Raw genomic sequence first — 23,653 nt, forward strand, 5'->3', positions numbered from 1 at the left:
ACCTCACCCACCCCAACATCCCATATCCCACATCCGTTTCAGGTTCAGCTCATGCCACTAACTCCCCTCTGTGCTCTGATTCGCCAAATATTGGCGCACTGTCCCATCCGGACGCCCGAAGAGCTTCGAGTCGGATTTCCGCAGGAGTTGCGGGCGGATGCGCGGCTAGTCTCGGGGCGGGAGAAAGAGAATATTTATATTGAGCAAAGAAAAACGCTACGAGCAGGGTTACGTCATGATTTTGACTCCAGATGGAGCATATACTCCGCAGTGTGTCTCGGGCAGGATCGAGTTATCTGACTGGATCAAAAAAAAAAAAAAAAAAAAGCCGCGCGTGGATCAATTAAACTTCGATATATATTACGACGGAAATTGAACGAGATACGGGATATGGACTAGTACGGCGTACGTACTAGGTCTAGATAGGTAGGGACATTCTGATGGGGTGGGTGAGTGGCGAAAAAGGGTCCAAGGGTGTCTTATCGCATATGCGTGCTGACAGGGGGCGCGGCGGCTAACCGGCCGGGTTGGTGCAGGTAAAGGGGGTCAGGGCCGTCTCGGCGAAATCGACCTTCATGCCGGTGATGGCTGCCCACAGTCCCATGCCCGCCGTGGCCAGGGCGCCCGTGGCGTAGATCAGGTCGAACGTGTTCCACGCGAACTTCTTCTTGTACCCGCGGATCCAGCGCTTCACCCCGTTGTCCACGCGCTTGGTTTCGCCCGTGTGGGGGTTGAAAGACTCCTCCGGGAGCATGGCGTCCTTCTGGATGTTGTATCCGACCAGCAGCAGGGGCGGGAAGGTGTAGGAGAACTGGAAGATGCAGAGCGCGCCCTCGAAGGAGGTCAGGTTGCTAATCTGCGGGACGGCGCCCGCGAGGACGAAGGCCAGGCCCCAGTAGACCGGGACTACCGCGTGCATCAGTCAGGGTCCGGGTCCACGTCACGTCAAAAAAAAAAAAAAAAGGGGGGGGGAGGGGGGGTTAACACGTACCGAGTCCGATCCAGATCAGCTTGCCGGACTTGTGGTCGAGGGGCGGCATGTGGAAGACGTCACGCATGACCGACGAGTAGAAGACCTTCACGCCGATGTTGGCGTATAGGAGGGCCGCAATAACGGCGGTGATGAACGAGAGCGCGTTACCCACCGTCTGGTACTTGTAGGCCGAGTCGGGGATACCTGAGTCGCCCACGTATGAGTATCTAGTCGCTCAATATCCAGACAGGGCATTTCGTCTCACCTTGGTAAGCCGGGTTGTAGCAAAATTGACCCTGAGCATTGTACACCACCATTCCCTCGATCAAATAACAGACGTAAATGAAAATCTCAGCGATCACGAAGCCCTTCCAGAAATCGTACCTGCAGGGCTGCGTCAGCCAATGTCATGCGACCGGGGGGGGGGGGTTGCACGTACGGGCGCCTCATCTCGGCCATCAGTTCGTTGAAGAGAGTGGCGCCACCGTAGGCGAACACACAGTTCATCACACCGTTAATGCGATCGTACAGCGTGGTGTTGGCGGGCCAGTTGGCACTCGTGAGCACGGGGCCCTTGGGGATCTTCGAGGTATTCCAGACGGCCTTGTAGTTGGGGGGGTACTGATAGACCACCGCCATGGTCATGATGATGACGATCACATTCAGCCAGATGGCCAGGTTGGACAGCCAGGATAGCCGTTGCAGGGTCCGGATCTGGCCGAGCACGAAGCCGACGAGCATGAAGATCACCTCGGCGACGACGACTGTCTCCATTAGCCGGATCCGGTCCGGGGCAGGGCACACACTCACAGCACAGGAAGCCACTCCCATCCGCGCCCGCGGCCATCTGGGCCAGACTCTGGCCACTACTCTCGATTAGCAGGGCCAGGTTGATGAAGAACTGGAAACTCTGCAAGACGTTGACAACGATACGGGCGGGGGTGCCGAAGATGCGGAAGGCCACATCACCGTAATCTGCAGAGGATCAGTCGGGCGATTCTTTTCCATCTTCAGTTCCGAGTCACTCACTGCGCATGGGGTACCGCGTGGAGTCCATGCCGATGAAAATCTTCCACAACTGCATACCAGAGCTACCGGAGTCAGCGAGGTTGGGACCACCATTCTGGGCTGGGTGACTTACTAGTATGCCATCAGACCAAAGACGGTATACAGCGCCTGTCAGGGTCAGCGTGGGTCCGAGGATGAGCCTTACGAGATCGGAGGCACCTACAAAGCCGGGTCCGTAACCCATTTGCTGTATCGAAGTTAGCATTGGTATGGATGAGCAGCCGCTGTTTGTCAAGTCCACTTACACTGATGGCCCAGGGGACGCTGGACGGTCCCAGGATATCGGTGGTGATCAGATAAAAGATGGATCCTGTGTTCAGATCGCCGGTCAGTCGCGAGCCCAGAGGGCGATGCGATGCAGGACGGAGGGCTCACCCCAGGTCGCGGTACGACCGGCACGCTGTGCCTGCTCCCATTCGGTCTCAGAAATGCCCCATTTGTCGACCTTGTCAGTCTTGTCGTTCTGGTCGGAGGCCGAGTTCGAATCTTCGGCGGGGGTTTTCTCCGACAGTTCCTTGCCGGATGAATTCTCTCCGGCTCCTGTCGGCTGCGCGGAGGTATCTTCCTCCTCCACCTTGCGACCGATCAGCACCTTACCCAGTCTCTGCAGACCCTGGTTGTCGGTCCGGATCTCTTTCTCGACCTCTCGGGAGCGGTTGGCCCAGTAGTGGTAGTTCTCGAAGGTGATGCTGGTGTCGAGGTAGATGTTGCCCCTGCCGTGCAGGATGGGGGCGGGGATGTTGTGCAGCGGTTCGCCGCTGGGCTTTTCTACCGCCACGCGATGCTCGGCCTCGGTGCCGATGATGTCGGCCTCGTTGCCCAGTCGGGGATCGGCCACGCCGCCCAGGTTGGCGTTGGAGAAGACGCCTGCCATAATGCAATGAAGGGGGGGGGGTAGGCGAGAAGGGGGGAAGAAGTGAGAGGATGGGATCGAGGGAAGGCTCGTGGTGCCCGTAGGCGCGGGTCAAGTTATATGAAAGGCACGGATGCGCACTAGATAGATGAAAGCTCCGTCCTACCGCTGTACGACCTCCCAGACTACATACCCACAGCCGACTAGGGCGCTCCTGGTGCTGGGCGTCTGACGGGCTGGAGAGGTGTCCGACGGTAAACGCAGGAGTAGCAACGGGTGGGGAACAGCCACGCGAACGAATGAACCAGCCAGTCCATCTGCCCAGCGTTATCAGCACCGGCTGCTCCGGGCGAAACCCACTGTTGCTGGCAGTGTGGTCCGTCATCCGACTGCCGTTCGATCGATGATGCTTCCATGCGTTATCGTCGCGGCGAACATCTCCAGATGAGGCAGCTTACTCGCATCCCCTGTCCTCAGGGGCAACCCAGGATATTCGCGCATCCTCCAGTTCCTGAGGACCCCTCGCATGCCACCAGCCTTCTGTTGTTTATCTAATTAATTAATTATTATTATTTTTTTTTTTTTTTTGCGTACGGCCGTCCTGTTGAATCATCAGCCGTGCGTCCCCACTGCTACCCGGACCAGGCCCCAGGGTTGCCAAAGCTTGCGAGTCTGGGCGAAAGCTTGGTCCTCTCGGCAGCGCTGGTCTGGTCAAGACTCAAGTCGTCCGTCGGAGAAACAGATACCAGATAGAATAGATACACCGCAATGACGTGGGATTTCGCGAGGACACCATTATTCTATGGCTTCTGGAAGGACGTACTCCGTAATAATCTGCGAGGATTCCGCCACACAGGACGCCAGCAAGATAGCAGACCATCAGCATGGCCTGATTGGAGGGGCCCCGGTTGCTGAGAGATAATGGGCATTGCCAGCCATGGCCACCACACCATCAGCCCATCCGGGGCTCTGGTGCGTGTGTGCGTTTCTCCGCCATTGTGTGGGTTGCTTTTTCCTTTCGAGTTTCGTCCGGGCCAAACCAGCGTCCATTGGGTGTGCTTTTTCCCTCGTCCCAGGCTGACATCGGGAGAGGGGGGGGGGGGACTCTGTCGAGAATATCCCTGGAGGTCCGCTAAACCGGATTGCTTTTAGCCGGGCGCAGCTGAAGTACTGAGTACGTTGTCCACCGTCGATACTCCGTTATTGTGATTGTGCTGTCGGCCCACCGGCGATCCCTTCCTGCCGGGGCAGGCGCTAATCGGGTGGATAGGAAGCAATCGGTGGCTCTGGGGGACTCCGGCCAGTCGATGCGCGGGGAATGACAGCAAGGAATGACGGGATGAAACTGGACTGGGCGGTCGCGCGACTTCTAAGGATCTCTCGTGGCGAGGTTGCGCAACACTCACCAGGATGGGAATGGCAGCTGGCCGGAGGCAAGACAGATGGTCGTGCAAGCGGTGAGATGGGGAGATGGGGGAGGAGATGGAGGATGGTGGATGGTGGGGACTGCAGAGGGGCCGACGGAGCACGGAGTCCGGAGGGGGGGGGGGGAATGCAACAAAAATTGAAAAAGCAAAAAAAAAAAAAAAGAAATGAAAAAAGAAATGACCTACGCAGGATTCGAACCTGCAATCTCTTGATCCGTAGTCAAGCGCCTTACCATTGGGCCAGCAGGCCAGGTTGTTGAACATTGCGTCATTTTTACGTTACATACGCCAACAGTAGACGTCACCCAGCAATCTACTCCGTCTGCAGGCCTGTAGTCCAAAGCCACCAAATTTCAGATGGACGCTCGAGCATTCACAGTTATTGTTCCCCTATTTTGATGTCCAGTTTAAGGATAGTATTCCTGCACCCAATGTACGCTTCTGCTACAGCAGGTGGCTCTGATAGAATAAGAACCATTGCTGCAAGAATCATTTCATTGTCTGAAGATCAAAGATATATTTCGTGACTACCACCATCACCCACACCCAACACAAGCATTTCCAGCCTAGGGGTCTGACAAGCCGGATAAGCACATAGCAGCCCTGTCCCTGGCAGCAGGAGCATGGTGTTTGGGGGAAACAGTCCACAGGTCCCCCCTACCACCAGTAGATACCCTGACATGCCTGAAGAATCCTTCATCTTGGATAGTCCATTGTCGGACCTGTCTGCTGCCGTGCCTTGCACCTTTGACGGCTTGATCCGAGGACCCTGCATGTCGTGTTATCTGAGTGGAGCCTTAGCTCGTCTTTCCCCTCACGATCTACCGGCCTACCCCTCGATGACTCATGATAGGTTTGCTCATATAGCCTGGATGGACTGCACCCCTAGAAGCCACTCAAGTATCTCTCTGGACGATAAGAAACGTCACCAACGACCTGATCCCGACGAACAATTGGACCTCCCCCGCACCGAATCCCCGGCTGCCGCCAACCCCCCGAAAATCGGCTGGATCGCTCAGTGCCACCCTCAGCCACAAAGCTCAATCTTCCTCTAACATCCACCCCAGGCCTCGGATCCATGGGTCTCGCCATGGCCATGAACCTCCAAACTCATCTATCTCAAACCGGTGCCCCCTCTCTCCACTTCTACAACCGTACCCCCGCTCGCGGGCAACCACTCCTATCCATCGGCGGGACACAAAGCCCTAGTATCCGGGACTTAATCCTCGACGTCGACATATGTTGCATCGCTGTTAGTAATGGTGATGCTGTCACCTCCATCATTAATTCCGTTCTGGAGGTTCCTGGGGTAGACCTCCGCGGGAAGATCATCGTGGACACGTCGACTATCTCGCCGGATACGTCGTCGTGGGCGCAGCGGTGCCTGCAGGAGAGGGGGGACGAGGTTTATAGCAGCACCGGTATTTGGGGCCAGCCCGATCGCGAAAGAGGGAAAGCTTCTGTTCATTCTCGCCGGGCATGAGGAAGGGGTCACGACCATCGAGCCTTTCTTGGTTGGCGTGTTGGCGAGAAAGACGTTGTATGTGGGGGAAGATGCTGGGAAGGCTAGCTTGCTGAAGACCACAGGGTATGGGGCCTCTCTCCAAGCTGTCATTCTGGGGTTGGAGGATGGCTAATTAACCCTGGATAGCAATTTCCTGACCGCAGGCTTCATGGAGCTGATTGCCGAGGCGCATGTTCTTGCGGAGAAGACTGGGCTTGGGAATGAGGCGCTGGAGTCCCTGATGGAGCACCAATATGGACCGCTTCCGTTTGCCATGTCAAAGCGCTTGACCGGGGGGGGGCTTTATCTTCCAGAAAAAGGGGAACGGCCGTGGTCAGATCTGCAGCTGGCAATCAAGGATGTAGGGTTGGGCGTAGAGTGTGCAGAGAAGGCCGGGACGAATTTGCCTATTGCTGACGTTGTTTTGAAACATCTCGAGGAGGCGAGACAGTATGGCGAAATGAATGATAGGGCGTTGGATTCGTCCTCGATGTATGGGGTGTTGCGGGAGCGTGCGGGGCTTGGTTTTGAATCCGAGGTGGTGAAGAGGAGGGATGGGTGCTGGTCGAGGTGAAGGAAAACGTGCCTACTGTGAAATACCGCATTTGAAGCTAGGCATTAAGGGGAACTGAGGAATGCGCCATAATTCTGGTGAAAGCAAAGAAGACTACGACACGTTCATCAGAACAGAGCTAGGTGTTTAGGCAAACGTCCCACAGAGGATATGTCCCAAGAGTGAAAACCCATGATATAGTAGCTGGTAACGTTATAGCATTGAATAAAAAAGATATCAAAAATGTTTACATGAGCAAAGAACATAGTTTTATCCAGCTGGCATATCGGATAGACAGCTCTTTTAAAAACACTCAGTACTTCTCCAAGATATCCGAAATAAACTCGCAGACTTCATCAAGGCCCGTGAGAGTCCCATACCCTACTCAAACATGTGGCGTTTGGTTCAAAAGTGGAAAAGGAAGCAAATTACTTCTTTGCTATTCCGAAAAGCCTTAAGCTATTGGATCCGGAGGATGCAAGTGGTAACATTTCATCTGCAAGGTTAATTCATAACAGCTACTAGGACTCGTGTGATGTGATAGCTTGGCGGAGAAATCGATTCCTGTTCTTGAGTCTGTCAATATGATTGGTCAACTTGGAGTAGCGGGACTAAGCTTGGGCGCGTAAACAGCAGCCAAAGTGGCTTGGCAAGGCTATAACTCAAGCGCCCCTGTCATCCGTCACCGCCGGATCCAAGAAAGATAATCATTCTCACCCCCCTGGTGCGATAGGACCCCCCCCCTCTCCTTATCAAAAAAAAAAAACAAACATCTATAAACCTCACACATCTGAATCCAAGGAGTCTGAAAAAAAAAATTTCAACTCCGATTGCAGGCTGTGGCTTTATCTTGTCATTGCCCTGAATAGAAAAAATGTCATCGAGATCGGCTGCTGGCATCATAACCGCACGATGCATGGACTATGATGACGTCGCATGGGCAAAGTGCGATGAAATGTTTGGAGTATGGAGAGGCCGACTTTTTGAACAGGAGGTGCTGCGCGATATAGGACGGTTCATCGACAAGTATAGGGGCGGTGTTCCCGACGAGCTCTTTGCTCCCAGGCGAGGGGCGTTTAACGCTTGGCTTAGAATGCAGTTCAGCGACGGGGGTTCGACGGTCATCCGATTTCCATGTCCCGGGGCGTCAATGTTCCCCGAAGAAAAGGTCAAGCGAGAAGTGGCGGTGATGCAGTTTCTCGAATATTTCACCTCTTTGCGGGTCCCTCATAAGAAGGAGGAATGGGGGAGGAGAGAGGAGAAAGAGGAGAAAGAGAAGGCGGAAAGTAAACAGAGCAGGTGACTGGCAGGAGGAGTACGGCATCATGTATTTTGGACAAAGACACATCTACTGCAGGGATTCATCAGATGGACCAGACTGCTCACTAACCCTACTCCCAGCGCCTCTGTCCGATAAGTGATGAACAAGTGGGAAAAGGCCCTTGAACTTCATGTACACTGTTTGGAAGACCGCAAAGAAGGAAATGTCGTCTTGGGTCGATGCACCACCCAAAATTATCAATGACCACATTCTGCTTAGACTCAGAATCACAGTACCCTCGCACCTCCATCGGGAGACCGTGGTAGATGGACTGGCTTTGGAATCGCACTTCAGTCATCTTGTAGCGGACGCCTTTGGTGAAACCAGGGGCAACAGTGGTAGATCCTTAACACACACACACAGTACGGAGACAGATGGGATGGGGATCTTCTTGTATCCTGATGGGCTTCTGATGGATACATCATTTTTTTTTTTTTTTTTTTTTTTTTCACAAAGGGGAGGTATGCATACACTTGCAACAGCACCCCATTGGCGTCTCTGCCTCCGCGGTCTTCCGGGGACATGCCACAGTTGCCGGGGGAAGTTGGGGCTGCCCAAGTGAGCCCTATTCCTCAGACCTGACACATGCCAGTCCACTCAATCCGCTCTATATGATCCCCTTCTTTGATGTGAACCGTACATACGACCACAGGGTGTGGAGAACAGGGCTTCCCGTCCGCTCAGCCGTACTTAAGCCACACGCCGGGAGGTTAGTAGTTGGGTGGGTGACCACCAGCGAATCCCTCCTGTTTGTATGTTTTTGCCCTTTTTCCTCGTTTATTTTATTTTTTTTTCTCGCGTTGGAGGGAGCGTTCTGCGTGGTGGTTTTGTCTGTCTGGCTGGGACGGGAGAACTGGATACCAAGTCGATAGCTAGCTAGGGCTGGGCGTCTTCGGGTTGTGCGACCCGAAACGCCCTGCAGAAACGAATGGCACATCGTTCTCGCAGTCCAAAAAAAAAAAAAAAAAAAAAAAAAAACCCGACCTCACTCAATCCTCTTGCACACCCCCTGCCCTATAACTGTGCACCGAAATGCGATCCGGCTGCATTTGGTGTTTTTGAGCAGACATGCACGCCACATCAGTTCATCCTCATCCCCTGGGCGCAGCCGTAAGAATGGCGGCGGCTTCCAGATCCAAGAACCGCGACACGGGTGGCTTTTCTTGAAGATTGGCTCGACTGGCCCAGTGGTTAAGGCACCTGCTTTACACGTGTCCTGGATGGAGCTGTTGCCCTTGTTTGCAACAGCTTGACCCCCACAATGGCAATGTTCGCAGGGGATCCTCGGTTCGATCCCGAGGTTGAGCATTTTCTTTTTGTTCGCCTGCAAGTGTGGCCAACATACACAAACAACCCTTCTTTCTCCGAGAAGACAGGAAGAAAGGGTCATTGCACGCTGACTGCCCCTGTTGTCTGTCTCTGTATGACAATCATCAGCAAGGGAAGTATATCCCACAAGAAGAAACTCTTAAGAAAGCCGAGAGGCGACGGGGGTCATCCTCGATGACCCCGAACAGCCAGAATAGAATACATGCTGATTGCATTCATCCCCTCGTTACACGCTGGCTAGGCAGCCAATGAGCAATAGTATTGTCCCACTCCGGACTGGCTCCTTCGTCTGACAGATATACTAAAGCCCCGCGGCCAGGAAGCACCGATTATCAAAGGTGTGCAAGCATAGGCCGGTCATCTGGCCATGCAGGGTGTGGCAACTTTCGTAACAGGAGCACACAAGCGACGCTGTGTCACGAAGTCCCCGCAATTGGAAACCTGGGGTAAGCCGGATGTTCAAGCTTATAAAGAGTGGGTGGGTGGGTGCCTTGCCCCGAGTGAAATGCTCAGCATCTATCTAGTCTCCTCCCGAATCTCCCCCCTTTCTGTTCGATACCTCAAGTCTGGACCGATATCGTATTCCACCATGCATATCCGCTTTCTCCTCCTAGCCAGCCTTGCCTGCCTGGCCACCTCCAGTCCATCTCCTGCACCCGATGGGGAGGTCGTCGCGGATAACTGCGGCTACCCCAACGGCAACTGCTACGACAATGACTGTCACGGCGAGCTCAGCAGCAACCGCATAACCTGCACCTCAGTAGGTCTTTCCCTTGCTGTGCAACGGGCGATACCACTACTAGTATAGTATAGTAGTACTTGCCCAGGACAGACTTGCCCTTCCCCAGGGTCGCTACCTCGGTTGCCCGTGTGGATATGGCTGTGGGCGAAACACTGGCCGCTGCAATGAAAACGGATGCAATGGACAGAATGGTCGCTGCAGGAACAACTATCTCGGGTGTAGCTGCAATTGAGATGGACAGGCGGGGTTCTTGGGCTGGAGGGACGAGCCTCGAGGGCTGTTCGTATGTTCATATGGTTAGTTAGGAGTAGTGCTTGAATGGGCATGATAAACCTGCTTCTGCAAGGCACATCAAGAACGCTTTCGCTCCGTCGTAAGGAAGATGGGTATCAGACAAAAAAAAAAAAAAAAGCAAGCCATTGAACCAATACAGTCAGGGCCACATGAATCTCACCGCTTGTATCGGCCATATCGGCCAGATCGGGGCTCCGGACCCAACCAACCGAATATCAAAACCCTCCCTTGAACCAACAAGCTCGTCCGATCTACCTGGCCTCCTACCACTTACCCACTACTACTCCAGACCAGAATAAAGATCCTCATCTGCGGCCCCGGGATCACCGTCCTGCGACGCATGGGTCTGGAGAGCCTCTTCCGCGCGCACTCCGTCCCGGAACAGGGTCTGCGGCTGGTGGACGGCGCGGATCGGTCCTGGGGATATTTCCCGGCCAACCGGACGGGGAAGGGCAGGCAGAATTTCACGACCGACTTTGAGATCATGAGGGGGGACCTGTGTGCGCTGTTGGTGGAGGAGACCAAGACGAGAGGGGTGATGTATATGTTTGGGGGGCATGCTGCTGTGAATAGGAAGAAGAACGGGGTGCATTCGCTGGGGATCCTCGCGGGGTATTTCACCATGCCACGCCCGATCCAGCCCGGGGAGGAGTATACTGCATCCGTATTTATCGGGACGGGGGGTTGCGGGGTGATGATGAGGCGGCACGAGGCAGGTCGCGTGCAGGTGTATCTGCTCTGTGAAACGGACGAACTGGGGAAGGCCGCGAGAGAGGGGATCTGGAGGCAGAGAAGAAAGGGCTGGCGAAGGCGTTCCGCCATCCTGACGGGGTTTGCGGAGACGGACGATTTCGATGCGGAGCGCATGGGGGTCGTGCGCGTCGAGGGCTGGTCTCGCGGCCGGGTGGTGCTGGTGGGCGATGCCGCCTATGCGCCGTCGGCACAGACGGGGATGGGCACGTCCAGTGGCATGGTCGGGGCCTATATCCTGGCCGGGGAGATTGGCAGATCTTGTGGCCAGGGCAGCAACCTGGCGGACAATGGGGACCTCGCGATGGCGTTGAAGATGTACGAGTCACTACATGAGGAGGTTTCCGTCATCCTCACTGGGGATTACTCTGGGGTATGTCCTCTTTGCAGTCGCGTCGTTCTTGAGACTGGATCTCGTTGCCCGATGGATGCTGCGCGAGGAGACCAAGGGGTGGGAACTCCCGCGGTATGACGAGGCAGACGTTTGATTGATAGTGCCAGTTGTTATGCTTTTTGTTTAATTTCACCTCGCCCCTCTCCTTTCCTGCTTGCAGGGCAGTCTATATGTACATCAGTGGAACCTTGACTAGCCAAATTTATGATTTCACTGACCCAGTCTACCAATTGAGAATGTAATCTCTGCCCAGGTCCTTCCTACAACACTGCTAGAACAAGGTTTCTCCCCACTGCTGAGAGCCTGAGAAATCCAAGAAGCTTTCGTCAAAGTCCGAATCGAAGCTAACGTCCAGTTCTTCGGGGGGCACCATGCCGTGGGATGCCCAGAACTCGACATCAGGGGTTGATAGCTTGCCACCTTCCCCTGCCATACCTTTCAAGATACCGTGGCATGTTTCCAGGCTCTGATTGAGGGTCGTCGCAATAGCCGCTTCGACCGGGGAGCCATTGACACGCGCCTCAGCTTGAGCCATCATCATGCTCAGAAAGACGTAGCCCCTGACATTGGTGTCCCCCTGCGAAATGCGGTCTTTGGAGTATTGCACCACGCGGCGAGCGTCCTGGAGCAGGCCCTCCCGGCGGGAACGGCTCCTTTTTATGGCGAAGATCGAAGTCCTCTCGTCGGTATCCGAGCTGAGTTCGACAAAGATGACCAAGGCCCCTCGGGTGATGATGTCGCGGAACATGCCACCTCCGCGGAGCAGGACGCGTTGGTAAACGTCGTCATGAAGAAAGGAAACAAGATCGAGCGCGGTTTCCAGGCATACCTTCCGGGAGTGGCTGTACAGCGGATTCGTCGTGGCTTTGATCGCATACGAAAAGTGCAGATAGAGTAAAAAGCGATTGATTAGGTGACTGCAGAAGTTGGATGCGAATTGGGATGCCGAGCGGGCGAGTGCGGTCTGGTCAATGGCAGTGGCCACGTCGCGACACGCCGAGGCCAGCTGGTTCCCAAGCTCCAAAACCTCACTGTATGAGGGTCCCGCCTGCAGCCTGTTGATGACCCGGGTGGCACGTAGTCGGAGCGGCAGGGAGCGGGCCAAGATCTGCTGGAAGGAAATCTGATTCGGGGATTCATCCTGGATCATATCATCCAGGTCCTGGTCGCTCAGATTGGATGGCGGCAGGGTATTGTAGTCTTCATCCGTGATCATCGGCGACATCCCCGCGTCCAGTGCTGCCTGCGCGTTCATTTCCAGGATCGTATACCATAGTCGCCTTCGCATTTCCTTCTGTCGCAGGCTTGCCTCCCCGAGAAAGGTGGGATCTTGATGGAGCCCCATCTGCATGGCCATTCTCACCAACGCGCCGACCGAGATCCAAACCAGATCCGCTCCTACTTGGTGCAACTGACGGGAAAGAACCAATAGACAGTGGATTTGAATGGCTTTCAAAGTCAAGCGGCTTTTTTCCAGGGGCGCGCACAGCCACGTCTCGGCAATATGGATCCAGACTGGAGCCTTTTCCGCTATCTCGCTGCGTACATCCGCATCATCGTGCAGGGGGCCTGCCATGGTCAGCACCAGCAGAACTTGCAGGAGGGACGAGCTCTCTGCCGCCTCGGGATCATCCATGCAACTTTGGCACTCTGCCCGGAACGACTGCAAGTGCAGGATGCGGTAGCAGTATTCAAAAGTGGCAAAGTAGAGGGTGACCAGATCGGAGACCACCTGTCGATTGGGGAGGAATCGGTGGATAGTGTCTGCAGGAAGGCTCCGGCGACTGGGACGCTGTTCCTTGATCACCCGAGCCAATCGCTTGCACTGGGCGACTCTCTCTGCGGCCGGCTGCAGGGGCCCGGAGGTGCCTCCGGGTTGGATGACGGCCTCATAGTATTCCCCGATGGGCTGTAGGGTAGCTAAACCGTCCAGCTTGGCACGTTTTAGCCGGGGTTGGGTGGAAACAGCGCCGCGCGCGCAGGATGGGAGACGTACCCTGGAGAAGGTGCTCATCCAATGGCCGGCCCCAGACACCCGAGTCTTCGATCCCGTGCCTCGAATCCGGTCGGGGGTCGTGGCAGGGCGAGGCGAGGGATGGACGGAGGGACCCTCTTCCGGAGTGGGCATGTCCATCGTTGGATGTTATTTGGTTGAGACTTGGTCGGTTGGAGAAGACATGAAATGAAAGAATCGATGGATCTCTCCGGTCCGGCCCGCCCGGTAGCCCCGAGCCCCGAGCCCCGATACGGTCGAGAGTCTCATGAGTCCGCAACAATCCACCCAGCTAAAGCAATTGTACGTGTGTACGTGATACCAGGAGTTACCGATGGTCTGGAACATAAGATACATCGATTCATCAGGGTTGCAAGCAAAGGTTTCATCTGAATACAGAGCTCTGCTAAATATATATCTAGTCCCCTCTAGCGGAAGTCTTAAAGAAAGAGGAGGTAAATCCCAGGTCACACCCTCGAAACAACGAGGTCAACGAGCAAACACGCGCACACTGAACGTGAGACAATGGATGTCCATCGTGCAAGGACAAGAATGGAAGAAGTCTATCTGAGATGAGACCAAAGGATGGCCCGCGCGAATGACCTTGAAGAAAGGCCAGGTTAAACCGATCGGTCCGCAAATTATCCCCGACATCGTGAAGAGTAGGTACCAAGCCAGGAATTGCTCGCCGTGGGAGGCACAAGCTATTGGGATCCCTCCTTTTTGGATGAGAACAGCTTGGCTAGCCGGCGGATGATTCCGGCATCGGAACTCCGGACCCGCACGAACCAGTACAGGAACAGCGCCGCGAACACGTTGAAGGCAATGTAAGCCCACATCAGTCCAAAGTTGCGCCACCGCTCGCTATAATAAGAGGAGAGCTCTGCCAGATACACGTTCGAGTCCGTCATCTCGCAGAATTCACAGTTGGAGGTGGCCTCCGGGTTGTAAACCGCACCACCCGCGATCTTGATATAGTCGGCCAGATAGCTCCCGCACGTCTCGTTGCTGGGGGGCTGGATTTCGATAAGCTCGATGTCGGCGCACGTAACCTTGGCATTGGCTAATCCGGTGGAGAGCATGCCACCGATAAGGTACGTTAACGGGGAGACTCGGTACATGAAGATCCAGAACCCCGGGAGGCTCGACGGACTGACCATCACACTGTCGTCGGAGAAGGTCAATTAGCATGGATGGTCCGTCCCAGTGGGATGAGACGATGAACATACCCGCAGAAAATCAGATTCATGGCGAACAGTAACAGCGCCAGAGTGGCTCCGACTTCGGCAGTTGCCACACTCGAAACCATCATCATGGTGAACGTGCCACAATGCATCATGAAAGACCAAACGAGAAGGAACATGAGTCCACTTCTCTCGGTTTGCTCGTGGGTTTCCTGAGCATTATGGTTCATTCCGATGATGTAGTAGAAAGGGAGGAAGATCAGGACGGCGGCCAGCGAATTCCAGGGAATGTCCGCCATAATATTGGCCAGCATGAAAGCCGACCATGCATATGTTTTGGCCGGGCGCTCACGAACCTCGTACAGATCACGCTGTTTGATGAAATTGGGCATGGTCTGGTAGGCAAGGAACACGAAGATTATAAGCAGCATGAAGATGGCAAAAGTCTGATGCTGGAGCCCAAGGACCGTGATTTTTGTGTTGAGGAACGAAAGACCAATGAATAAAGCCTGGATGGTCGGTCAGCAGGGGCCGGGGCGTGAAGACAAAGTTGGGCATGAACCTACCGCTCCGAAACAGAGTATCAACTTGGCGTAGATGTAGGATGGAGAGCGCCAATACTGCTGGAACACTCGCATGGTACAAAGCCAAAGCTGGTCGGAGAAAGGAGCCGCGTATTGCTGTGTGGATCCCGTTTCAGGGCGGGACTCTGAGGATCCGGACTTTTCGAGTCGCTCGAGTTCCTGTCGAACCTCTTGATACTCGGGGCTTTCTTTCCATGTAACAGGCCAGTCGCAAGCCGCCACACTCCCAGGGGCAGCACCGATAACCTCCAGCATCCATTCAGCGGGGTTCTCGTCATCCGCACAAGGCCTGGCACCGTGCCTCTCGAAGTATCCGGTCAGGGTCCGCGAGTTCTCCCCGATTGGCCCGAAGTAGACCGTTCGTCCACCCCTAGCCAGGAGGAGGAGCTGGTCAAACTGTTGGAAGAGAATTGCGGACGGCTGGTGGATGGTGCATAGGATGGCTTGTCCATGGTCGGAGAGCTTGCGCAGTAGCAGTGAGATAGACCACGCGGTCTGACTATCCAGGCCCGAAGTCGGCTCATCAAGAAAAAGTAACAAATCGGGCTTCGCGGCAAGTTCCACACCGATCGTCAACCGTTTTCTTTGCTCCACATTAAGACCCTCGCCCGGAACACCGACTACAGCGTCGGCATAGGATCTCATTTCCAGAAGATCAATTACCTCTTCAACATATTGCAGCTTCTCTGCCTTGCTGACCGAGGAAGACTGTCGAAGGAGGGCGCTGAACTGAAGGGCTTCGCGGATGGTGCTTGTCTCGAGATGATTATCACTTTGCTGGCAGTACCCAACTCTCCGCTGAAATGAAGGGTCCCGGGGAATGCCATTAACATAGATATTGCCAGAGACGACACCTGTTTTGACCCGACTCGCCAAAAGATCGAGGAGAGTGGTTTTTCCAGCCCCGGAAGCGCCCTGTACCGTTCGGAAAGTAAGCATGATGGACAAACAAAACTAGAGGGGATGAACCGTACCATCAATGCCGTTAGGGTGCCAGGGGTCACCCATCCATCGATATGATCGGATATCCGCCGTATTTCGCCCTTGATGGGCACATCATAACACACATCCCTCCAATGTAACTTGTTTGACTGGAATTGGAAGCCTAGGGTCTTCTCCCCTGAGCTGCCTTCGTGGTGACCGGCCGAAGAACGACTCTCCCCTGCCATTGCCTTTTCTGCGCCACTCTCTTCGTCGTTTGCAGTATCTCTGCCACGAAGAGCCGCCTTGTGCTTGCGCTGAAACACCAACACTTCACCTTTGGAAGAGTCGAACAAGATAAACTCGGCGATCAGAAGGTATGTGGTCATGAAAAAGACGATAAAGGCAATAAGGATGCCGAAATTCCTGGCAACACAACATCGTTAGCAAATTCCTTCGGTGGCGTACGGTTTGCAACAAACCTCCAGGTATCCGAGTAGTAATACTCATAGTTAGCTGCGATGTACGCATCACCACTGACTAGATCCGAGGAGGCTGAAGTTCCCGCGACGGAGCATGTTTTGTCGGCGCTTGGGACATTTTCATAGCTTGGACCGGATGGGACGAAGCTGGCACACGGGAAGTACCGATCGTGGAACTCATTGGATACTAGCGTTTCATACGAATACGCGATTGGGTTGAGATAGTTAAGCCAACGCAGCCAGTCCTGCATGTTCCGAGTAGGCAGCACGAATCCAGTGTATACCACCAGGCCGATGACGCCTAATGCAATTGGGGTCAGGGCTTGGGGGACCGTGCGTGTTAATTGAGCAATGCTGCGGAAGATCATGGACATAGTCAAAGTCGACATGAACGCAAACAGAAGGTAGATCACCACATGCCCGGAGTCGCGTCGCAGATTAGCCATGTAGTACAAAGGTATATTGAAGGACAAGGTTGAGATTATTTTGCATGGAAGATCACATATCATGGATGCCACCGCTTCGGCCATCGGGTGGTAAAAGGCATACGCTGTATGTTTCTCAACAATGGGTCGCTGGGCATAGAGGGCAAGAATCTAATCAATCTCGTCAGTAATATGATCCATGCAAAATGTGGAGACGCGTACTTCTAGAGCACTATTTAATGCATTGAACAGTACGGCGAAAAAGAGGAGCGTGCATCGGTCGGTGAATGAAGACGTCGAATCGGCGAGGTCATAGAAAACGCTGCCAAGGACGAGTGACAGGATGAAGTTGCCGATAACTGTAGCCCAAAAGAAAGTTGTATCTCCCAGGATCCGGCGGTAGCCTCTTCGGAGACATAGCATGATCTGCTGGAGGATGGAGATCGTGTATGGCGAGTTGGCAGTTCTAAGAGATGTTAAAACATCACCATGCCCAGCAAAGAACGCAGAACTTACATCCATCGAGACTTCTCAGCATTCCTTGAGACTTGAAACTTCTCAAGCTCTGGTCCTCCGATTGGGTATTCTTGGTCGAAAACAGCAATTTCCTTCAACAGTTCATTTCTCAGCTGACTCTGTTTCCAGGCCGTGGCAAATTCATCAGGGGTCCGAGGCACTCGAGCCTCCCAGCCCGGTTGTACCACCCGCTCCACAGGGTTGGTCAGGGAGGTGAGGAAGTCTGCCGTGGTTTGCCGATCCGGGCAGTGATAGCCCATGTCGATGAAATATTGCTTTGCGTGGTCAATGGGGCCGAAATAAATCTGTCGGCCCTCGTACAAGACCGCGACCTTATCGAAGGCCTGTAAATCCAGTCAGGTGCTGCCACACGAGGTTGGCCATCAAGGGAATAGTTCACTTACATCATACGACTGCTGCGAGGCTTGATACAAAGCCACGATGGCTGCGGTGCCAGCCATACCGACGGAGAGTCTCACTGTTCGAACAAACTCTAGTGCCGTGGCACTATCCAGGCCCCGGGTGCTGTTATCCCAGCACTGAATGCAGCTTTGGGTGAGGGCGACTTCAGCAATGCTGACCCGCTTCCTTTCGCCACCACTCACACCGCGAACGAAGTCATCTCCCACCTTAGTGTTCAGTGTGTGGGAGATTCCAAACACCGCCATGACTACATCGCGGAGGTGCGTTGCATAGCATTCACGAGAGACCCCGGGTAATCGATTACGCGGGGTTTTGGCCAGAGCTGCGTATTTCAGTGTCTGTCCCACTGTCAGATGAGGAAAGTTGACGTCGGTTTCAGCCTGATAGACCACATCGCCACGGAATTGTTTGTGCATCTCGCTCCATGGAATGCCTAGTGTCCCGGGAGATAGATTGTCAGTGATATGCCTGGTCAGCATCGTCAAAGGGTTTCACACCTTGATAGTTAAACTCTGTCGCACTGCCCAAATGCAATCCTTTGGTTTGGCCAGCAATTGTCTTTAGAAACGTAGAGACACCACTAGAGCGGAATTGATGGTTAATACTGTTCAAGCAGGTCAAAAAGCGAGCGATCATGGAGCTTACCTTCCCGGTCTTCCAAGAACCAGAAGCATTTCCCCACTGCGTAGCAGACCATCGTGATCTCTCAAGATCTGCAGTTCTTGGTCCTTGTGATTGATCAGGCTACCTACTCGATCTGCCGCCTGCAAAACAACATTCAGAATGTCCTTTTGGTACCCAACTGCACTTCCGTAACCATAGACGCTGAGGTCCCGGAAGGACACGCCGGCGGTGCGCTCCGGATACCTATCGCGATCTTGCGAGGTCAATTGAATCACAGCCTTGGCCCAGTGCTTCGGGCTAAACTTGGGCGAGTTGGGATCCAAGGTGGGATCATCCACTCCTGTGAACGGGTTTGGTGTAGATCCATGGGGCCAGTCCTTGGTAGAGGATTCGGTCAGACGTCTGGCCAGTTTCTTGATCTCCTGTTGATCCCCAGGCGATATCTCTATCGAGTCCGCGTCTTCCCTCATGGTGTCGGTCCCTCCAGTGGAGCTGGCCGTCTCAAGCATATTTGGGTCTGTCTCCGGATGAGACATGGGGATAATGAATGCTCAACAGTGACGGCCCCAACACTTTCTGCCGTCGTCCGGATTGCAGATAGTTGTGTCGCGAACTGCCGTGGGGGAAAGGTGAGGGAAAGGCAAGAGAAGACAGAGGGTGGTATAAATCGATCGATAAAAATAACCCAAGGCCCAGGGGAATGGAAAGAGCTATGCCGGTTGCAATTATAACGGGGCCAGTTAAGCAGACTATCGCTGCCGACCAGGGGAACTGCCGAGAGGGAGCGGGCTCCTTTTGACCTTTTGAGAGCTAGTCGTTCGGGGATCTTCGTTCGATGCCGACATGATGACGATGCCTTCGATGCCGCCTGACAATGTGCAACTTGATTCCCGGGGGGGGGGGGGGAGGGATTCCTGATTCCGCGCCGTCTGGTCAGTCTGGTGGTGGTGTCGTGGTAGAAAGACTGGGGGGTTCGGCGCCGAAGGCCAGGTGGGGGCGCGTCCGTCGGCGCCGGAGCGACGGGAGCGTCGGAAGGTGACGGCGGCGGCGGCGGCGAAGCCATGGCCAGCTCGCCACGCGCGCTCCCTTTTGTTTCTCTTTTCTCTCTCCTGCTCCATCGCTCTCTCACGAACGATCCAGCTAAAAACGATGTCGGCGGCGACCTCAGGGTCCGAACCACTCCACAAGGCGTGCGACGCGTGCCGCGCCAGGAAGACGCGATGCAGTGAGTCAATCGGAGATGGAAGGAGAGAAGGAGAGAAGACGAACGCGGGGTTCCTGTTCTGACTCAGCCGTTTCCCGTCCTGCCAGAAATATCAGGCACGACAGATGCCTGCGACTTCTGCCTGGTAAGCCAGGCTGCCCACCCGGGTTCCCCTTGCCCTGCCTTGGGTGCCTTAAGTAACCCCCCCCTCCTCCGGATCCCACAGTCGCAGACCCAACCGTGTTCCTTCACCCCCGTCAAGAGGCCGCGCAAGCGCAAATACGACCCGTCTTGTATGCTTCTCTCCATCTTCCCTTACTCAAACCTGATCATCCTCCCCAGTGCTCCCTCTCACCACCACCACCACCCTCGCCAACGCTCCCCCATACCAGCAGTCCTGCGGCACCCTCGACCATGCCGCCCACCACACCGACGTACCCTCGGGTTTGTATATTGACTCACTGCTCGCCAATCGCCAGGCCTCTCGACGGCGCGGCGGTGCCAGCCATCCGGACCAGGTATCATGGTCCCGTCCGCCCCGAACACCCCCGAACTAACCATCGTCGCAGCTAACCACCATCTTCGGCCCCAATCCCAACATCTCCTTCTTTCCCGCGAAGCGCGTGCGCTCCATCAGTGACAGGCTGGGTCATAATCGACTGGATCAGTTGCTAGAGGAAATCCGCGCCGTGGTTGCGAGCAAGGTCAAGGCCACCTCATCTATCCCTCAGGCTCACGTCAACGTACACCAGGGCGCAGAACCCGACCATGACCTGCCCGGCCTGGAGACCATCAACTCCCATATCGGTGGTGGGTGTAGACTCGTCATTTAGTCCCCCCCCCCCGCTCCAGCTGACCGTCGCCTGTTCGCAGCGTACTTTGATACCGTCCATCCGCTGTACCCGTTCCTCTCTCCGGACGCCTTTCGTCAGAGGGCCGCGGTGCCAGATCTGGCTCAGTCTCTGGCGGCCGACAAAAGCTGGGCTGCTCTCTTCTACGCAGTCCTGGCTATCGGGTGCCAGAATAATGAGGGGGGGAGCTTCGAGGCTGGCATCGGAGAGGCCTGGTCGTACTTTGAACGGTCTCTGTCGTACTTCCAGGCTCTCCTTTTCGGCAGAGGGTCCTTGACTGCAGTTCAAGTGCGTTCCTTCCTTCCCTGCCTTCCCTCGTCAAAGTGGTGTCTCTAATTCAGTACTATGATGACAGGCTTTCATGGCTCTGGTATGTTACTCGCTTCGAAGTGATTAAGCAGCGCAACTGAACCCCCTCGCAGGCGATATTTTCATCAACAGTGTCTGCCTTCCAATTTGAGCCTTTGATGCTCTCAGAGGCCGCCACAATGGCACAAGGGCTGGGATTCAATCGGTCGAACAGTCCGCAAGAAGGCCCTTGCCGTCGCACGTTCTGGGTACTGTACTTCATGGAAAAGACGTCTTGCTTCACAACCGGCAAGGTTTCGGTGGGTCATCATATCTCGGCCTTAGAAAGGTCCCTGCACTAGTAATCTGACCGCCTCAGATTCTGGAGGACGCGAATATCAGCTGTGCGATCCCCGATGTCCCGGAATCCACGTTCGATGACTACGACTGGTTCTTCAGCTTCGTCAAGTATGCGCGTCTAGTCGCCAAAATCCACCAGTCTCTCTTCACCATCAGTTCAGTCAGCCAGCCCCTAACGGCCTACAACTCTCTGGTGGAGAGCCTACGCCTGGAGCTGGAGAGCTGGCGCTTATCCGCCCCACCCCGATTCCGACCGGGGGAGATGCTGAAACCGCGTTTGTTGCGCGAGTCCTTGACCGTCCAGGTCGCCTTGACTACTCACTTTCTTTACTTGAACGCCCTCCTCACACTGTCCTGGACCGTTTTGCATTATGGTGCTGTTCGCCTGGGGACCACACAGCAGGAGGTCATGAAGCGCGACTTGATGCGGACAGCACGCAGTGTCCTAGAACTGACGGGCTATATCGAGGTGGCACCCTCCACACCGGTTTGGTAAGTCGCACGTCTCTTGGCTGTTGTCAGGTGTCCCAGACAGAGAGTGCACAACCTAACTCTAGCTCCAGGATCCTCGCCGTTCTGCCCCTTTCCTCCCTGATGATCCTCTTCGACCTCGTCGTTCATAACCCGAATCACCCCGAGACCGGCCTCAGCTTGGCGCTTCTGGACATCGCAGGCGGGCACTTCAGCCGACTCGAATACGCCAGTAAAGGGGCGCTCCCTGGCTCTCTCGTCGCTGAGTTTGCACACCTTGCACGCAACTACGTGTCGGAAACCCGCAAGTCCAAATCCCGAGAGGCTAGTGAGAATGTCCCATTGCAGCTTGCAGCGGAGGCTCCTCCTCCTCCTCCTCCCGCAGGCATGTTGGGGACCGCGATGAATCTCAATGTCCCAATGATGCCGCAACCTCAAGAATCGGTCGCCGGTCTCCCTGATGTCACCCAACCTTGGAGCCCCGCTTCACTGGACCGCAACGAATCTCTCTTTCTACCCTTTGTCGACGACCCGAGCTATTACTTGGGGGACTTGCAGCTGTTTGGGATAGACGTTAGGGACCTTTTTGATCATCCGTACTCTTTATAACCGTAATCAATCTTCTGCCTTTTTTTTTTAATATATACATGGCAGGCCCAATTTCCAAACAGAACCTCTGCTGTTGCTGCTTCTCCTTTCCATTATGGACCAATAGGGTTTGATGATTGGATCAAACCAAGAAGATCGAGGACTTGATCGACCAATAAAATCGCGAATCAAGATCAGGATCCGTCTGCGCTAAACCGGAACCGGGCTCCGTTGGCCCTGACATGATATGGTCATATTGATCCAAGTATGAGCAAAAAAACGCCCTCTCTGGTGTCTGCAACGACGCCAGTATTTTCTTCACCCGTGCCACCTTCTTTACTCACTCCACCCTTCCCACCACAAACTCGACATCTCTAACCCGACCTCATGTTTGTCAATTTTCTCACAGCAGCTATCGCCAGGAGGTTCGAGCCCCTCTTCGAGCGTCACGAAGACAGACTCGACCGTCAGGGTCGGTGGAGAGACGCCCAGAAGCTCCGCTACAAGCATCATGAATGGATGGGCGGGCCACCCCGCAAAGCCTGGAAATCACTCTTCGACTACGTCCGGGTGGTGACGGAACTCCGCTTCAGCATCCAACGCGAGAGGTACCTGCAGTCTCGGCATGACACTTTGTACGAACGACTGAACGAAGCCCCCTCGGCGGCGGATAGTGGCGAGCTGGTGACCGAAATGCAGGAACAGAAAAGGCAGCTCCACGCGCTGCTTCGCACGATCTGGAGGCTGGAACAAAAAAAATACAACCTCATCAGTCGCATGCCCAACAGAGCCCTGAAGCGTGCGCTGGAGGCGCATCGGGGACGGAATTGGCATCTCTCGGACTGGATGGAGGCCGAGTGCGCGGGCGCCGGGGGCTGCTGCGGGCGCCGGTGTGGCTGCTGCAGGCGCCAGCGCAGTGAAAAGCGACCCCATCACCGCAGCCATTGCACGTCGGCGTGTCTGTGCTGCACACAGGCCCGGGGGTTCGAGATCAATGTCGCCCACTACATGGAGGACCCGATGATCGGCAAGTTGCCGGAGCTGAGGTCCCCGTGGGATGACTATAAGATCGAGTTGATGCATGCGTACATCTGGGGGGATTGAGCCATGGGGACTGGTTTTGCTTGGGGCCGGATGAGGGCTGGTTGCCGCCTCCTTGACGATTTATGCCGTATTGCTCGATGTCCGCGTGTTGTTTTTTCTTTTTTTTTTCTGTTTAAAAGAGAAAACAGGGGAAGAAAGAGAGGGAGATGATTTGTCTATGTAGTTAATGTCACTACGATGATCGATGAAGAATGAACCTGCAGACTGTCTTTTCACACCCTCCACCACATCCCAGATCGTGGAACTGGGAGGTCTGTGGCAATTCTAGAAGCCTAGGTCCTAGATGGCGATGCCTGATACCTTCTGCTGCAAGCAGATCCTGCTGAAGGACTATTCAAATAGTCTATCGCCACAGGAGGATGTCATTGACCCCTGGCAACCCGGTTAGGGCCGGGCCGGGCAAGGGACGGTTGGCGAAGAGCCGATG

General features: G+C 54.8%; 8 protein-coding genes and 2 non-coding genes across 10 annotated transcripts; 6 read left to right on the top strand and 4 right to left on the bottom strand.

Annotated features, from left to right (window-relative positions):
* Positions 1-328: 328 nt before the first annotated feature.
* BO70DRAFT_333027 (uncharacterized protein) lies at positions 329-2,915 on the bottom strand (the record flags this gene model as incomplete). The annotated part of the gene is made up of 10 exons (XM_025540946.1): positions 329-906; positions 992-1,177; positions 1,239-1,357; positions 1,413-1,737; positions 1,784-1,948; positions 2,003-2,064; positions 2,115-2,149; positions 2,205-2,228; positions 2,287-2,351; positions 2,417-2,915. The coding sequence occupies 10 exons, from the start codon at positions 2,913-2,915 to the stop codon at positions 515-517; spliced, it is 1,872 nt and encodes a 623-aa protein (XP_025400875.1). The 3' UTR covers positions 329-514.
* A 1,584-nt stretch (positions 2,916-4,499) lies between these two features.
* Positions 4,500-4,571, bottom strand: BO70DRAFT_t116. Its single transcript has one exon. It is a non-coding gene; the product is annotated as a tRNA-Arg (tRNA).
* Positions 4,572-5,399: 828 nt separating this feature from the next.
* On the top strand, positions 5,400-6,399 carry BO70DRAFT_369742 (NAD(P)-dependent oxidoreductase; the record flags this gene model as incomplete). The annotated part of the gene is made up of 3 exons (XM_025544698.1): positions 5,400-5,701; positions 5,757-5,909; positions 5,973-6,399. 3 exons carry the CDS (start codon positions 5,400-5,402, stop codon positions 6,397-6,399), a joined length of 882 nt encoding a protein of 293 aa, XP_025400876.1.
* Positions 6,400-7,154: 755 nt separating this feature from the next.
* Positions 7,155-7,799, top strand: BO70DRAFT_427686 (uncharacterized protein; the record flags this gene model as incomplete). Its single annotated transcript, XM_025547901.1, has 2 exons — positions 7,155-7,664; positions 7,780-7,799. The coding sequence occupies exons 1-2, from the start codon at positions 7,253-7,255 to the stop codon at positions 7,797-7,799; spliced, it is 432 nt and encodes a 143-aa protein (XP_025400877.1). The 5' UTR covers positions 7,155-7,252.
* Positions 7,800-8,872: 1,073 nt separating this feature from the next.
* Positions 8,873-9,007, top strand: BO70DRAFT_t101. The gene has a single exon. It is a non-coding gene; the product is annotated as a tRNA-Val (tRNA).
* Positions 9,008-10,335: 1,328 nt separating this feature from the next.
* BO70DRAFT_422155 (FAD-dependent oxidoreductase) lies at positions 10,336-11,286 on the top strand (the record flags this gene model as incomplete). Its single annotated transcript, XM_025547547.1, has 1 exon — positions 10,336-11,286. A coding segment is annotated over one exon (951 nt), but the record flags the coding sequence as incomplete, so codon positions are not given.
* A 55-nt stretch (positions 11,287-11,341) lies between these two features.
* On the bottom strand, positions 11,342-13,336 carry BO70DRAFT_333031 (putative C6 transcription factor; the record flags this gene model as incomplete). The annotated part of the gene is made up of 2 exons (XM_025540947.1): positions 11,342-13,141; positions 13,205-13,336. The coding sequence occupies 2 exons, from the start codon at positions 13,334-13,336 to the stop codon at positions 11,480-11,482; spliced, it is 1,794 nt and encodes a 597-aa protein (XP_025400879.1). The 3' UTR covers positions 11,342-11,479.
* Positions 13,337-13,604: 268 nt separating this feature from the next.
* BO70DRAFT_386009 (ATP-binding cassette transporter) lies at positions 13,605-19,185 on the bottom strand. The gene is made up of 10 exons (XM_025545784.1): positions 18,382-19,185; positions 18,234-18,316; positions 17,718-18,169; positions 17,314-17,657; positions 17,020-17,263; positions 16,373-16,968; positions 15,944-16,316; positions 14,952-15,884; positions 14,431-14,894; positions 13,605-14,365 (listed from the first exon to the last, which is right to left on the bottom strand). The coding sequence occupies exons 1-10, from the start codon at positions 18,894-18,896 to the stop codon at positions 13,906-13,908; spliced, it is 4,464 nt and encodes a 1,487-aa protein (XP_025400880.1). The 5' UTR covers positions 18,897-19,185; the 3' UTR covers positions 13,605-13,905.
* A 793-nt stretch (positions 19,186-19,978) lies between these two features.
* BO70DRAFT_386011 (fungal specific transcription factor domain-containing protein) lies at positions 19,979-22,213 on the top strand (the record flags this gene model as incomplete). The annotated part of the gene is made up of 7 exons (XM_025545785.1): positions 19,979-20,008; positions 20,134-20,374; positions 20,438-20,703; positions 20,771-20,785; positions 20,838-21,023; positions 21,083-21,555; positions 21,627-22,213. 7 exons carry the CDS (start codon positions 19,979-19,981, stop codon positions 22,141-22,143), a joined length of 1,728 nt encoding a protein of 575 aa, XP_025400881.1. The 3' UTR covers positions 22,144-22,213.
* A 296-nt stretch (positions 22,214-22,509) lies between these two features.
* On the top strand, positions 22,510-23,226 carry BO70DRAFT_427690 (uncharacterized protein; the record flags this gene model as incomplete). Its single annotated transcript, XM_025547902.1, has 1 exon — positions 22,510-23,226. The coding sequence occupies one exon, from the start codon at positions 22,510-22,512 to the stop codon at positions 23,224-23,226; it is 717 nt and encodes a 238-aa protein (XP_025400882.1).
* Positions 23,227-23,653: the final 427 nt, after the last annotated feature.

Source organism: Aspergillus heteromorphus (genome assembly GCF_003184545.1).
Source record: "Aspergillus heteromorphus CBS 117.55 chromosome Unknown BO70scaffold_7, whole genome shotgun sequence".
NCBI lineage: Eukaryota > Fungi > Ascomycota > Eurotiomycetes > Eurotiales > Aspergillaceae > Aspergillus > Aspergillus heteromorphus.